General features: G+C 44.7%; 1 protein-coding gene across 2 annotated transcripts in view; it reads right to left on the reverse strand.

Moving 5' to 3' along the window:
* The window catches only part of depdc1a (DEP domain containing 1a), a 12753-nt gene extending 742 nt beyond the window's left edge, over positions 1–12011 (reverse strand). Inside the window, exons 1-12 of one of the 2 annotated variants that reach the window (XM_060066198.1) lie at positions 11761–12011; positions 10773–11038; positions 9504–9657; positions 9148–9278; positions 8843–8973; positions 8690–8737; positions 8248–8385; positions 6610–7605; positions 5772–5944; positions 1153–1329; positions 755–958; positions 1–508 (exon numbers count right to left, since the gene is read on the reverse strand). The exon at positions 1–508 is cut by the window's left edge and continues 742 nt beyond it. In XM_060066198.1, the coding sequence (XP_059922181.1) occupies positions 380–508; positions 755–958; positions 1153–1329; positions 5772–5944; positions 6610–7605; positions 8248–8385; positions 8690–8737; positions 8843–8973; positions 9148–9278; positions 9504–9657; positions 10773–11038; positions 11761–11808 (2595 nt within the window). In that variant the 5' untranslated portion in view covers positions 11809–12011 and the 3' untranslated portion in view covers positions 1–379. The remainder of the gene's footprint in view (positions 509–754; positions 959–1152; positions 1330–5771; positions 5945–6609; positions 7606–8247; positions 8386–8689; positions 8738–8842; positions 8974–9147; positions 9279–9503; positions 9658–10772; positions 11039–11760) is intronic. The other variant, XM_060066199.1, reaches the window with a different exon arrangement.
* Between the last annotated feature and the right edge of the window lie 4598 nt (positions 12012–16609).

Here is a 16609-nt window from a genome sequence, read left to right on the forward strand (position 1 = left end):
CATAAATAAGCACGCACACCCAAAATATAATGATGAAGCCAAGCCTGAATACGTAACTCAAGTATGACCATTCATTCACAGACGGGGACAGGGGTTACTTCTTTAGCACATTCTGGAACCCATCACAGATAACATGATGTGACATTAGTCACTTTCTGAGGCTACGAGCCTGTCTGTCCGCCTTCATTCACACCTAGCTTCCTATGAAAGATAAAAGCTCTGGAAAGCGCAAACATCGTCTTTCTATTGTCTACGGGTAAACCAAATCGATACAACAGACTAGGATCTCTGAAAAATCGCTATCAAAAACAGCAAAACGTACATTTCAGAAACAACAGTAATCTTGGGTAAATGCAATGTGGCTTTTTGGTGATTTTCTTCAGTTGCGGATGCTGAAGGCTTTGGTCTTTCTGATGGTGAGCAGCGGTGGCTTGATCTTTGGTTTCTTTTCTTCCCGGTCGGATGCGGGGATCCGGCGGCTGTAGATGTCCGGGTACTGCTTCCGGAACTGGACGAGCCGAGAGAAAACAGGTCCCAAGATTAATAAATAGCACTAATGCCTCGAGTCATCCACAGTTGATACCCAACAAAAGGCATCTTTATTTCCCTACATTTAGTGGTATGGAAAGAGTCCAACTTGTAAATGTATATATGTAAAACCTTTCAAACCTCTCATCACACCGTCAATTACTTCTTAAGTGATAAGACTCAGGACTCTTGACTCAACCCCACCCTCCCCCTCCCCCTTCCTTGCCTGCTTGAGCCTTTTCTGCCGGTCCTTGTCTGTGATGCTGCGGTCGGTCAGTAGGATCTCCAGCAGGTCCTCCATGGCCTTATGGGACGCGGCCACGCGCTGCTCCTCAAACTCAACGCTGCTAATCTGCCGGCAGAATGCGTGCAGGAGCATGGGAGCACTGGCCATGTCCACGCCCTGGGCGCCACGGGACGCCGGGCCGAGCTACAGCCAGGGGCAAAGAGACATGGGAGGAGGGTTCACGTTTGACTGATGACATTGGCAGAAGGAAAGTCCAGTGACTGAAACATTTGTTTTTAATATTCTGTCAAATTTTATTATGGAGAGTACAGAGCAATAAACAGAAAAACAAACAAAAACATCTGATTTTAATAAATGATGAGTGAGTAAGCGTTTACCTGTGCGCTGCGCAGATACTGCACATGGTCCGTGACAGCGGTCAGCAGGTACTCCGGTACGGAGAGGATGGTGTGCTGGTGGTCCATGAGGAAGGACACCAGTCTGGTGGCCAGCAACTCATCTAGCTCACACTCCACGGCACTGCCCAGGACGCAGCCTGAGAAGGTGTGCACCATCTGAAGGAGCAACACCGAAGACGAATGGACAGGTCCAATAAAGACTAACTCACAATGTATAGAAGAGGAGGCCTGGTCGTGCCCGGGCGACTGCAGCATAAGCAACACTGCCACATTAACTCAACATTACATTGCATTCAGCTGACGCTTTTGTCCGATGCAACTTTAAATAAGTGCATTCAACATTGAAGATGCAACCCAAAAGGGACAAGACCCCATGAAAGTTCTAATGGTGCTGCATTAAAGTAACAAGAGATATAGAAGGAAAAGGTCATGGACCAAGCTTTCAATCTGTGGCGGAATACAAATTGGGTAGGTTTTTAGCGACCTGGCAACATCGTTTCAGAGCCCCGTCGATCTGATCGAAGACGCGACATCCACCTTGATGTTGCAGACTGATTCACTGATTGTGAATTGACGAGTGGGGCTGAAACCTCTAGTTTCAGGCTACAGCTAATGTAGCTTAGCTTTGATTCCAATAAATATTGAAATCTTGTAACTGTTGTACTGCTGTAATTGTTGTACTGCTGTAATTTGTTAACACTCCACAATAAACAAAACATATGACGTTTGTTAACCAGTTACTTTTTGAAAAAAGGAGGCAACATTTGATGACCCATTATGCACAGTTCTGGGTGATGAATGATTGTTGATGAATGACCCTCTAGAGCAGAGGTCTCAGAGTCAAGGCCCGCGGGCCACTTGTGGCCCGCCGGCCGATATTTTGTGGCCCTCGAGTGGTCGTCAGTATGTAATGTTAATGTGGCCCGCGTGTCTTTACCAAACGCGCTTTGGCCCGCATGGCCTACCATAGCAGGCAGCCAGCCAGGTTGCTAGGAAACGCAGCAAGCAACGGAGTGACACCAAGTGGAAGCGTAGCGTCACATCATGTCCCTCTCAAAACCCAGTGGGAAAAGAAAGGTTGACGATGTCCACAGACAATTTCATGAAAGGTGGGAGTTAGAATATTTTTTTGTCGAGCACCGGGGAACCCCTACCTGCCCTGTATGTGCTGAAAAAGTTGCCGTTGTCAAATAATACAACATCAGACGGCATTACTCAACGAGGCATGCAGAGGAGTATGCGAAATACCGGGGAGATGAGAGGGAGAAGCGAGTCACAGACCTAAAGAAATGTTTAACCTGGCAACAAACTCTCTTTAGGAAACCAACCGACGAGGCTGATAAAGCAGTAAAGGCCAGCTTTACACTGAGCGAAATGATCGCTAAGGCAGGAAAGCCTTTTACAGAAGGCGAGTTTATTAAGGAGTGTATGTTGCAGGCTACGAGTATTGTCTGCCCCGAAAAGAGAGCTCAGTTTGCCAGCATCAGCTTGTCACCTAACACAGTGGCAGAGCGTGTTACCGAGCTGTCAGGTAACATTTATGGTCAACTACGTGACAAAGTATAAGACTTCCGTGCGTACTCAGTGGCCCTGGATGAGAGCACAGACACCACTGACACTGCCCAACTGGCAATATACGTCCGTGGTGTTGATGATAAGTTTCATGTAACGGAGGAATTACTCAGGGTTATCCCTATGTGTGGCCAAACCACTGCGCAGGAGATATTCCGCCAGCTGTGTGATGCCCTCTCGGATGCTGGTCTGTCATGGAAAAGGTTGGCTGGGATAACTACAGACGGAGCGCCTTCAATGACAGGGAGGAAGAATGGACTTGTTGCACTTGTGCAAAAAAAATTGAAAGAGGAGGGTGTGGAAGAGGCAATCGCTCTGCACTGCATCATCCACCAGCAGGCCCTAGCCTGCAAATGCCTAAAGTTTAAACACGTGATGTCTGTTGTGGTGAAGGTCATTAATCGACTCAGATCTAAGGGCTTAAAGCACCGCCAGTTCCGGGCTTTTCTGGAGGAGGTCGAGTCAGCGTACGAAGATGTTCTGTACTTCACAGATGTAAATATTCCTTGTTTACATCTCTACCTTCTCTCGGTCTGTTAATCTTTCTTATATTCTCTGCCCCCCTCCCCCCCCTCTCTCTCTGTCCCCCCTCTGTCTCTCTCTCTCACGCACACGCACACGCACACAAGGGGGGGCACCACCAGATGCGCATTTCTCCTTGCCGCCCAGTCGGCAAGCGCCTCGGACCCTCAGCTGTGTGTCTGTGGCTATGTGTAGCCCGAATGTGTGTGTGTAGCCTGCTGTGTGTGTTAATCTCTCTTGCGCTCTGTGAAGATGAATAAACACAAATCGCCGCGCGAGCCTGGCAAGGTGCGCGCTCTGGCGCATCTGGCACAGTCGGTTAACGGGACCGAAAGGAAACTGTCTCCGCTCCGTGGCTATTTCCCGTCCGACGATGTTAATCACATGTTGTTATTGATATTGTAGCGTCCGACCCGACGTAACTACAACAACATAACACAAACTTATCTGACAGCTCTCACTTCTTCCTCTGCTCCTCCTCACTCACACACACACACACACACACGCGCACACACACACACACACACACACACACACACACGTCTCTTTTTAGCAGTTTTTTTGTTAAGTGTTCTTTTTCTGTTAGGTTACTGTTATTCTTTCTTTTTCTTTTCCTTCTCTTTCTTACCTGTTAGTGTATGAAGACAATTGATTTAATTTAATTTAATTTAATTTGATTTCAGGTATGCTGGCTCAGCAGAGGGAACATGCTAAAGCGGTTCTTTGAGTTAAGGAATGAAGTGAAAGCCTTCATGGAGCAGGATGGAATGGAGCTTCCTGCGCTAAGTGACCCAAGGTGGCTCATGGACTTTGCTTTTCTGGTCGATATCACACATGAGCTGAATGTGCTAAACAAGAAGCTACAGGGCCCAGGCCAGCTGGTCAGCGCTGCCTATGATAATGTGAAAGCGTTCTCCACAAAACTGGTCTTATGGAGAACCCAGGTCTCTCAGAAAAACCTCTGCCACTTCCCAGCATGCAAGGCACTTGCAGACACAGGTACACCATTCTGTTGTGAGGAGTATGTTGAAGCCATTGTGAAGCTACAGGAGGAGTTTAATCACAGGTTTGCAGACTTTAAAACACACATGTCCATCTTACAGATTTTTGCCAACCCCCTCTCCTTTGATGTGGAAGATGCTCCCCCTGTGCTTCAAATGGAGCTCATTGACCTACAGTGCAGTTCTGATCTCAAAGCAAAGTTCAGGGATGTGAATGGGAATGAAGAGAAGCTTGGACAGTTTATGAGAGAATTGCCCGACACCTTCCCTGAGCTGTCCAGGATGTTCAAGAGGACCATGTGCCTTTTTGGGAGCACATATCAATGTGAAAAGCTCTTCGCCACCATGAACTTCAACAAGTCCAAGCACAGGAGCAGACTTACTGATGCACATCTCCAAGCCATACTGAGAGTTTCAACCGCCTCTTCCCTCAAGCCAAATGTGGCTCAGCTGTGTGAGAGAAAGCGCTGTCAGGTCTCTGGCTGCAAAAAGTAGACAAGAGAGTCCTATGTTCTGAAGAACTGTTCAATGTTCACTTAAAAAAGAGACTTGTTCTTACTTCCCTGGGTAAAAAAGGTACAATTAAAATTAAAAAAATTTCCAGAGGAATTTATGTTTATAATTACTGTTCATGCACTTTGAGATTGTTTACATTGCAATACAAATTTAATAATAATAATAATAATAAATGTCGGTTGAGGAACTGTTATGTAATAATAAATACTGTGAAGGTTGGAACAGTTGTTTTCTAAATTAAAAAAATATATTTATTTTTTTTCAGAGGAAATGTTCTGTTTATGCACTTTGAGAATGTTGAACTGTTAATAATAAATATTGAGAAAATTGGAACAGTTTTTTTTTTTTATACTAAACACCCTTTTTAAGAAATACTTCAGTATTTGTGGCCCAACCTCAGCCAAGCTCTTCCTCCAGTGGCCCCCAGGTAATTTGAGTTTGAGACCCCTGCTCTAGAGTACATTAGAAGAGTGACACATTGTGTAGGTTGCAGAGTAAGAATTTAAAGCAGCTTGCAACGAGCAATGAGTTGCGTGTTCGCAAAGGATTCGGACAAACCAGGCAGAAGCATGTTGAGCCCTTTAAGGCCCTTCAAGAGCAACCACACACCAGACAGAAGTGTTTGTGTTTGGCGTGATCTACAGGGCAAAGGCTCCACTGGATTTAAAAGGAGAACCAAACCTTCCGAGACCTTATTTTAGATGAAGAGTGATGTAGTGGGCTACATGGTAACTCTATAGCATTAATCCTAATTTAATTGCAAAGACAGCAATGTTATTTAATAACATACAAAGTTTGATAGTGGCCGGGGATTAGCTCAGATTGACACTTGGTTAGGTTTTCCTTTAAGACCAGAGCTCAATACAAAAAGGTTAATGACAATGTAATAATGAATGTAACGTGAGCCATGGTCAACTAATTGTCCCCTCTAAAAAAACTTTTAGTTGTTAAAGTTGCCCTTTCATAATCGGCTCTCAGGAAGCTTACCAGGGTGCGTGCTCCGATGGCGTGGTGCAGTCGGGGCATGTCCACGTTATGACTGATGCGGGACATCATCCGCATGAGGAGCTGCAGCTTCCTGCGCGAGGCCGGCGGCAGGAGAAGGGTGCACAACTGCAAGGCCTCGATGGCCACCCGCTCACAATTGGACTGGAGCAGGCCTGAACACACACACACACACACACACACACACACACACACACACACACACACACACACACACACACACACACACACACACACACACACACACACACACACACACACACACACACACACACACACCGTGAACCCTTACTCACTAAAGCAGAACCTGTTGATGAATGCAGCTCTCACCTAACTGCCCTCTGGCTACAACGTCCTTCTCCATGCCAATATACTACTGCATACACATACATATGCACTGCAAAGGGACATGATCCAACCAAAACAAATGTCACACGTGTTTTAAATACATTTGTAGTAATGGAAGATGGATGGATGTGGATTCACTCTTGAACGGCAGCCATCCATTCTATACATAACATTCCCTTGACAAGAACAGATGATGAGCTGGAAAGCTAGTGTTATGTGAATGTTAATACATTTTGGTAAGAGTTTTCAATAGACCTTTTCAATCATCCCATAATCTCCCTTGTCTCAATCTCGCTATTCCTAGTACCTTTTTGCAATTGAAGACTATTGTTCAGAGCGATTGGATGTTAGATGCCGTTAGTCACAAGAACAGAACAGACAAAACAGCTAGCCAAGCTGACGGTCAGCCAGACAAGTTTAAGTGGAGGAAGGGAGAGGAAATTGATGGGGGGGGGGGGGGGGGGGGTCTTACTGTTTTCAGCGTTAGGCAGGGGGGGTTGAGACAGCCCAGAGAGGTCCAGGGAGCTGTGGCAGCGGCGTGCAATGGTGGGACCACAGCCAGCACTAGCGCCACCATGGAGCGACCACAGGCTACTGGAGATAGTGGAGGAGGAGGTGCTGGACCCCTGGGGTCTTGTGGTGGATGGGACATGCCGTTGTGCTGCCTCGGACGAAGACCAAGACGAGCAAGGCTGCCCGCCAGAGGAGGAAGGACGGGTGGACACTGTCGAGGTGGAGCGTGTCCGTCGTGCAGGCGTGCTGACGTCCAGGCAGCTGGCTGCTCGACTCCGCCCCATGGTCTCCTTGGAGACCTCCTCCCGGGACTCCAGAACGATGTCAAGACAGCTGCCCGTGCTAAAGGGCCGGGTCAGGCGGGTCCTCCGCATGCCCGCCAGCCCAGGCAGGGAACCCAAAGAGAGCCTCTTTCTGCCTGCAGAGTCGGCATTCCTGTCGCTGAGCATTGCCGTGGCGATGGGCTCAACTGTATCGCTGTGCTTGGAGTTTGACTTGGAATGTTTTGCGTGGTGGAGGTCGCCATAGGTGCTCCCTGACAGGCACTCATTGGACAGAAAGAGCTGCTGGGTTAAAGGGGTAGAGTCTTCCAAGACGTTCTCCATGGAGCAACTTCGAGGTCGCGGCCTAGCCGGGCCGACCGAGCTACGCGACTGGCTGAGGCTCGAGCGTCTCCCCCCTAATTGGCCGGTGCCGCCACCGACATCGCAGCCACTGGGCTGACGGTACACCTCGACTCCTTTAAACGAGGGCAGCTGTGACTGCACCACAGAGCTGAAGACCTCCTTCATCGGGGAGTCTGCCTCGTCGCACGAGCCCTGTCTGATCAGCGACAGGAGGAGGCACTCGGTGGAGCAGAACGATGTCTTGGTGGAAGGGGGGAAGCAAGGCGGGTATGGCATTTGGCCCTTCGCCCGCTGAGGCCGTGGGGCTGCTACAACATACCCACACAGCACTGATGCAGAGTGGCAGAAAAAAGAGGTGGGGGGGGGGGCATGATAGAGATAAAGGGACCCGAACAGTGTCAATAGAGGCAGACGGACAGACAGAAAACAAGACAAGACAGACGGGAGGGTTTTGGTTAGTCAGGGCGAACCAAATCCAGTAGAAGAAAACATACCACATGATGGACCAGCAACAGGCAAGACGTACAACATTAGAAAACACAGAATAGCACGTTCGTAATCACAGATAAACAAACGGCACATATTAGTGAGCCACACTCTGTGCACAAGTATCCAGCACAAGTCAGAAAACAAGAACAAGTGGTTGCCATGTTACCATGCAGCCTTTTTAGTTTTGGATTGAAGGACTAAATGCCAATTTAACATTTGTATGATGTCAGAGGTTCGCTTTCCCCTGATGACTTACCCATTCCGGGTAACCTATCCTTAATGACTGAGAAACTGGCGGATCAGACTTATTTTTCTATTTTAGGAACATTTCTAAATTACAGGAACACAATTTAGCACAAAATACACAATTACAGAATACACAAAAGAGTAGCATATAGAGAACACATTTGCTTTTTATTTTATAATAAACTTCCTACAGTGATTTTCCCTCATTAAAACGAAAGACCGGCACACCAACTTACCAAGGACGTTGATGAAGAGCTCATAGAGCTGGAAGGTAAGAAGAGGCTGCGCGAGGCTGTAGAAATAGTCTGACACGGTCTTAAAGACATCCCTCTCAAAGCCTGGATAGGACGGCTGGACACTGTCGTACTTGGGCCCTGACCAAAACAATAACATGTCGTTAAGGTTACAGATTAAACTACCGGGAGGCTAACGGCAGAAAGCAAACATGTAAAAAAACAGGTACATAATAATCTCTTTGACGTTTTGACGTTTGGTGACTCTTTGGAGACACCATACCATTTGGCCGTATGTCTGAGCTGATTTACACTTTTGCGATTTATTTTAATATCATTCAATGAAGTGAACATATGAAGCATATGAATACTTTAAAAACAACGTCTTGTAGTAGAAAAGTAAAATACACATCAATGATGTATCAAATAGCTTTTAGCTACTTACAGTTGGCAAGGCTCTTCATGGCAGATAGCACCCAGTGGGGTAGGTCATCTGGGGGAGGGAGGGGGCACAGGTCAGTCATTAGTTTCACCTCTGTGCCATTTTAACCATTCATTTAAAAATAATGACCCAACAATGGCCTAAAATGTAACCTACTGGACTTATCATCCAACGTAACGACTCCATGTTTGTTGACTTTGGTCATGTTGTGGATGATGTTCTGCGGATTCACGTTGCGTCGATCCAACACCTCATCAAGAGAAGCGATCCCCAGAATCTTCTGGAGGCTGATCAAAACACACATGTTCAGTCTAATGTTTAGGACGTAATCACCTTGCCCATTATTAGGGGTGCTAATAATTACGAAAGGCTTAGATTGTGCCTGGGCCCTTTATGCAGGCTGGAGTAGGAGGAATAATTGAATTTTAGGATTAAAAAAATAATGTGTTCTGTTTTCATACTGGGTGAGGGCAATTTCCTTCCAGATTTCATGCTCCTCCTCCTCCGTAAATTCTTGTTTGTGAGCCTGCTGCTCTCCTATTGGCTGATTTTCAACTTCTGCCTTTGCCTGGAGGGCAGGGTCGACATTCTCCTGTAAAAAGACAAAGCAAATTTGATGTTAAACTAAATGTAGTTATATTGTTGTTGTATGCATTCTTAAAGTAAGACATCAGAATTGTCCAGATAAGCTTCAGAAATTATATATATTTTTCAGAACTTTTTGATATTATATTCATACATTTGTCCAGGGAATTCAATAACATCAATAATAATGGAAATAAATTAGAAAATGGAGCTTTGATGTGATGGCAGTCACCTGGGTCTCCTTGCTCAGCTTCTTGGTGCTGCGGAACCTGAACAGTCCCTCCTTGTCTCGGAGAGAAAGGCTCCTTTTGAGGCTGGAGCCTGGCGTTGAGGTCTGCTTGGGAGCCGGAGAAGGAATGGGCTTCAGTGGGGAGGTTGAGGGAAACCTGGATGAGTTGAAAAAGAAAAAATTAATTGGGCAGCCTTCTTAACGATTTAGTGAATAAACATAGAAGGTATGCAGTGTTTCCCCCAGGAAATGGTATGGCAGTATTACCAATGCATTATTTATCTTCATCCTTTTTGCCTGATGGAAGTATGTTTCCTTACCCTACGAGAGGTTTGTACTTTGTTAATACATAATTATTAAAATATATATACATTGGTAGTCAAGGCGGGCCCTATTGTTTGCCTTAACCATACAGTGCTGGGGGAAACACAGGTATGCATTGGTAGGATTTTACAAGATGATTACATGTGCTGCAATAAAAATAATTAACTTTGCCTATTGCTCATCCATTTCCAAAGATTCCTCCATGCAGATTCCTTCTGCATCTTGTTTTAGTCCTGTCCGGCCCACATTTTCTGCAGCGGCATCCAATGCATTTACGAGACCATTACCATTGTTCCTTTGAAGCAAATGCTTTAGTACTAAATTATACAGTTCCCTTTGAACCATTGATAGTTGGCCGGTTTACACCTCCTGGTCCCGCCCCTTTCCTCTCTACCAGCACTGCTGTACAATGACAAGTGGTCAACACCACTGCCTATTCCTCTTTGTTGTGGTCCCGTCCTGCCCGACTGCATTCGGTGCAATAGACTTCTGTCCCTCTCCAGCATGTAGGTATGCATGGATAATAGGATCCTACTGCACCACCAGGCTTCGGATGGCTTACCGTCCAGTGGAGCGGAACGGTTATGGCACCTTTGCCATTCTGTTCAGTTGTTTGTGTTAATGTGCCTCCCCTTGTTTGTGTTTCTTTGGTGCTAATGTTTTCGTTTTTTCAGTTTTGGTTGATTTAGCGAAATAGGCATTTGTGATTGATTGGTTGGATGTGTGGGTGGGATGATGCCTGGTGATTGGCTTGCCAGGTGGCAGCTAGGTTTAAAGATCAACAAGGACCAAACACGTGTTGCCACCTCAAACTCAGCAATGTCCTTAGTTGTGTTGCCTTTTATTCTTTTGTAGTTCATTAATAAATATTATCCGTTCAATGTGATTTTCAATTGCAATTAAGATCCTGGAGGCCAAGGCGAGGCTGGCCGTAACAGGCAGCCTCACCTGTAAAGAGAGCCGTTGTCCTCCAGGTCTTCCGAGCCCCAGCGGCCCTTCACGTCCTCAATGACATGATTCTTCAGGAACTTCTTGAGCAGCTGAACAGTCTGCTGCCTGGTGACATCGGGCCCAAAGTTGCTGTTGCTGCACAGCAACTGATGCAGCCAATCCACGGCGGCTGTGGCCATGAAGCAGGCCGAGTGAACCCGAAAGTTCTGGCGGTGTTTGCGGATGGGCATGCCCGACCGGAACAAACGGGTGACCTCATTCCACTGGAGGAAGACAAGACATGTGGGGGGAGAGAAAAATAATTTAGACCAAACATTTCAATAAATAATATCAATAAACTGTTGTTCTGTGGGTCCGTTTATTGGGTTAAATTGAGATTTTAGTAAACATGAACAATATCTGAGAGGCTCCCATGATTCAGCTGGGAGGAAAAACATAATTGTGTTCCGACACAATTATGTTGTATTGGGGCAGATTATAAAAAATATATATTCTGATACAGACTTAATCCTATTAGGCTGGAGTTATAACAACTGCCATGATCAGACCAGTTGGCTATATTATCTGCTGTGAAATATTTATATTTCTTTGAAGAATAGGGACAGTGTGTCTAGTAATTGCTGGTATCGGTAAATCCGCTATTGAATCGTTCAAACACATCCATTCTATCAAAAGCAATACTTTATCTAATAAAAGCATGACTTAATGGATATTCGTAGTAACTAAATTCGTCACAAAATCTGTTTCTTCTATTGATGATGGAACAACGCGTTATTTGAGGAAGTACAGTATAGTGATCCAAGAACTCAGCACCGTCGATCGTCAGCTTTGCCACTTTCACGATAAGTTACATTAACGATCGAAAGAAAGAAAAACATAAATTGAACAAATCCGACGCAATATCATCTTCGGCGTGGAGCCCATCGATGATCCACTACGAAACGTAACAGACAGAAGGCGCGTTTAACATTTTGCAATATCTTACCAATTTCGTGGCTCTGTAAGGTCCTGGAGTAACAATATGGGTATTCATGGCTAATGCAAAAACCTTTAGCTCTCCTCCAAATCATCAGACACGAAACATCGTTAATACATCCATTGGTGAAGAACAAAAATCCAATACTTGCTATCCGTTTACAGGTTGGATATAACGAGATTAAAAATACTGCTAGTCTGGTCTGACTCAACTGCATTCCCTGTCTGTTCAAAATTACGAGCCATGAAGAGGCGATAGAGGATTGGACAGCGCCAGGATCACGTGACTTGGGCTTCGTTCGAGGACCAATTTGATTTCAAGACGGCGGAGTCAAAAACATCTACACACAATTTGTTGCAACAATTGTTGATTTTTACATATTTCTTGGAAGATGTGAAACATAGTTCTTGGAACTCAACATAATACGATCACCATTTTTTTTAATGTTTTTTTTATAAAAAGATATTAACATGTTCCTACCGTCCACTCACGGGTAATATTATTTTCACAGCAGGCTTCTTTGTCAGAATGATTGGAATGGGCTTTGGGTGACAGCAGCACCAGGGAGTCTATTTAGCCCTTCTTTAGCTTGGTGGGGGGAAACAATGTATTTTATACCTCTCCTTTTGCAGGGGGAAGGGGATCAACAGTTGGGTTGACGGAAGATAGGAACGGCTGGGTCAGGAGGGCAACAATTCATAGACATGCAAATGTTAGATACAGTGTGAGTAAATGATAATTCTTTAGAGCATGGTTTGATTATAAGGCTTAAAGCTGTCCGGGCCACCATGGTTGTTTTGGTTTTTCAGTTGTTTGTTATGGTAATGTCATTCATCATTTATCAGATCACTGTGAATTACAATTGTGCAGTAATTTTTGTATGAAAAAATGAAAGAACATTAAAGGAACAAACGTTTAACCCCTTTAAATAAGTGCATTACTTGTTTTAAGGGGACATATACAAATATATATATGCGCAGCGTACCCATGTTTTTCCATCCTCTTTTATATTATGCATGTAGGTTTAAAGGCTTAAAATAATAATCAGCATAAATTCAACACACATACAATATTGATACCCTGTCTCGTCAAAATTACGTTCTCAGAGAACTATTTGGCATTCTCAATTACGTTTGTCCCTAAAAACGTATTTAGTCTGTGATTACGTTTTATTGAACACATCGCAAATACGTTCGTTCTCAGCCTATTTGTTTTGCCATTTATTTAGTAGGCCTACCTCTAGGACTATGTTCGGTCAAATGTATCCCAGATATGTTAAATTACAACATATAACACATTATTGTCATGATGTTTCACTTTCGGGGAATGCTTCATTTAACGTATTTTTTCCCGGATTACGTCTTATTGAACATATTGCAAATTCGTTCGTTCTCAACATATTTTTATTTGGGCTACCTCTTGGATAATTTACATTTAATTGAAACGTATCCTCAATAGGCTACGTTAAATAGGCTATCAATAACACATTATTGTCATTAAGGTATAGCCTATAGGCCTACCTCTCGGGCTAGCCTACGTTTGAATGTAATGTTAACACTCATACATTATATCAACATGTCACAAGAGGAGAAATTAGTTGCTGACTGGGGAACTGTAGGAGCGGGGGTTGCTTTATTGATTTTTTATCTAGGCCTATAGCTGTAGTCAAAGCGGGAAGTGTGCGTTGTCTGGGCGGCTGCCTGAACAGCGCTGCAGGAAATTAATGTTCAGATGTTTCTTTTCGGCTATACCGCCGAACGGTGACGTCAGACTCACGCCCAGGGGGGGCGAGGGGGCGAAGAAGGACAAAGCCGTGTGTTGACAGAGAATGCTGAAAGCGCCCAGATGAAAGTCCCAAAAATCGACATCGTTTTTTGTGCTGTGATTCGTGTCAGGTTGCTCTAGTCTATAGGAGTCATTGATAAGAAATTAAGAAAAGTAGTTTAATAGGAGATCTTTGTACTGTGACACAATTGGCTAGGCAACTCACATAAAGGTCCCATAGCATGAAAACGACTTCATGAGGTTTTCTAACATGAGTTCCCCTAGCCTGCCTATGGTCCCCCAGTTGCTAAAACTTGCGTTCGGTGTAAAACGAGCACTAGGTATCCTGCTCGCCTTTGAAAAAATGGAAGCTCAAACGTGCTGATTTAAAATGTGGCCAAATATGTCGTCATAAGGGGCCAAGCTACCTCCCCTTTCTCTGCTTTGCCCGCCCAGAGAATATGGCCCGCCAATGAGACAATGTGCTACGACCTTGTGAGCGCCACATGGAGAACCCGACGCAATCGTTTGAGATCCATTATAAAATCTGGAGGCGCACACAGCTTTTGGCCGTGATAATATGTATGATATGTATAATATGATTTTATTCAGATATAGAGCTCCAGGACTCCCGAATATTTACATTCGGGAGTGCGCCTCGCGATTGCGATGCTTCATCTGTAATCAGCACATGGTACCTTGGCCGCAAGCTGCGCAGGGCCACACCCCCACCCTCCTCCTTGACCCGCCTCTCTCCTCCTCATTTGCATTAAAGCAACAGACACCGAAACGGCGCGTTTGGGGAAAGCTCAATGGCCCTCATTTATCAAACGAGCGTACGACAGAAAACGTGTGTAAAATGGACATACGCTCATTTCAACGTTGAGCTTGGCATTTATCAATTTGAACGTGAGCGCAGGCTGCGATGAAATAATAATATATATATATAATATCTACGTATATTAAAGCATCCATAAAGTAGCATGCCATTGGACCTTTAACAGGGGGCAGGTGAGTCTGATTAGCAGAGAAATAATTCTTCAGAAAAAGCACAGAGAACAGAATTGGTGACATCTAGTGGTCTACATCTACAAAAGTCCAACATTGTGACAGTTGCAGGTTAACCACCACTGTCGATTAATGGGTACATAAAGCACTCACGATATGTATATCATTTTAAAAGTCACGTTAATGGAACGGAACTCTAACTGAAAGTAGCGAGGCTAAGCAAAATAAGCCCGGATTTGTCTTTAGCTTCGTTGATGGAATACCCCTCAGGTACGAATTGAGAGTTGTAAATAAACCCTTTAATAGTCAATGTTATGATTATGTCAGAGCGTTAGCAGGAGGTAAAAAGGAACAACTGGAATTAAAGGGATACTTCACCCATTCAGAACCGGCGTTCTATCATTATAAAAATGCTATTGTATAAGAAAAAAGTGTTTTTCCCCTCAGTTGGACCTAGTCTTCCCTTGGCTCAGCTTTCCTGATCTAATTTTCTCCCAAGATGACGTGGAATGACGAGTTTGATGTCATCTCGGTAAAATTTTGTTTGCATGCTAGAAGGGCCGAGGGCTACAAACAACTGGTTCCGCAAATTTGTGAGCCCACCGATAAGGAATGAGGGGGGTCGGGATCTCGCGTACAAGATGAAAACACAATGTCCGCAATGTTACTACACCACTAGCTAGAGGACACATTTGCAATGTGAAACAGCCCGAAGTGGATTTTGAAAATCTATTGTTGGATTCGGACATTCAGGGATATTTGTACGAGCCAGAATACTGCCAGGAAGAATTGACACAAATAGAGTAGGAGGCTGCTGCGGCTGCAGCTGAACAAGCCTTGCCTGTTGCCGAGGACGTGGAGCCGGAGCGCGCTGGTTTGCTCTGTTCGCCTATAGACACTAACACAGAGTCCCTGTGCTGCGGCGATTTTCAGCGATTCCAGTTACTTCTAGAGTAAATGGCTGAATCTGGCGAGGACGGGGCCATGTGTGTAACCTCTCACCCAGGCTTTACGCCTCATCTGAACAGTTGGATATTGGATACATAGGGATACATTTGGTTCAGGAAGAAGGAGAATTCAACTTTCTTGTCAAATTCAAAGATAAGAATGATAAAGCTTTAAATCACCTCAAACTGTCGGAAGAAATAAAAGATAAAATGGGTGGTGTACTCAAGGTAAGAATGCTGAGAAAAGTTTTCTGTAAATCACAGGGCCATAAAGCTAAGGCCATGAAAGTCCGCCATTTACCTAACAGGCCAATTGAGTGCTTTGTTCCTGTGGGTGGAGGTGTTAAGGGAGTAATATATGTTTCCCCTGACATCACTGAGAGTGCCTTAATTGACAATTTACAGGGAGCTGAGATTGAATCTATCCGTAGATTTAAACAAGATGGCACAGTTGTATTACTGACCTTCAAGCAAGAAACCATGCCAACACCAGTATTAATGGGGTACATGAGGTTTCCAGTGAGAGAGTACAGACGTCCTCCTTTGCGATGTTACAAATGCCAATGTTTTTGGCATATGACAGCTGCATGTAGAGGGGACAGATGTGGAAAGTGGTGGGGTGGACCATGACTTCAAACAATGCCAAGTTGAGAAAACAAAGTGCTGCAATGGTGTTGGTAACCATATAACTTCCTTCAGGGGATGTGGGTCTCATATAACAGCTGGGGAAGTGGAGAAAGTTTGAGCTGGGGAGAATATGTCTTATCCAGCGGCAATAAGAAAAGTTAAAGTGCGTATTGGAAGTTAGATACTGCAGTGAAGAATCATATAGGAAAAAAATTCAAATACACGATTTTTTAGTTTTTATTAATAAATCTACACTACAAGTGGCATCTGGAGCCGTTTTTGTGATACAATTTTACTTCCGCATCTCAAACGCTCATTTTCGAGCGTGACGTAGGAATTGGTAGACGGACGTTCTAATCATCATAGACTACATAGGCAACATAACAACAATGGATAACAGTTTCGGACCACTTCCGTACAATTTTGAGCCAGCTAGCCATGAGGGAGAACAGCAACCACCTAATAGGGGGAGACACCATGGCAATAGGAGGGAGATAGAGTTGTGGTGTCAG

Source organism: Gadus macrocephalus, chromosome 12 (assembly GCF_031168955.1).
Source record: "Gadus macrocephalus chromosome 12, ASM3116895v1".
Taxonomy (NCBI): Eukaryota; Metazoa; Chordata; class Actinopteri; order Gadiformes; family Gadidae; genus Gadus; species Gadus macrocephalus.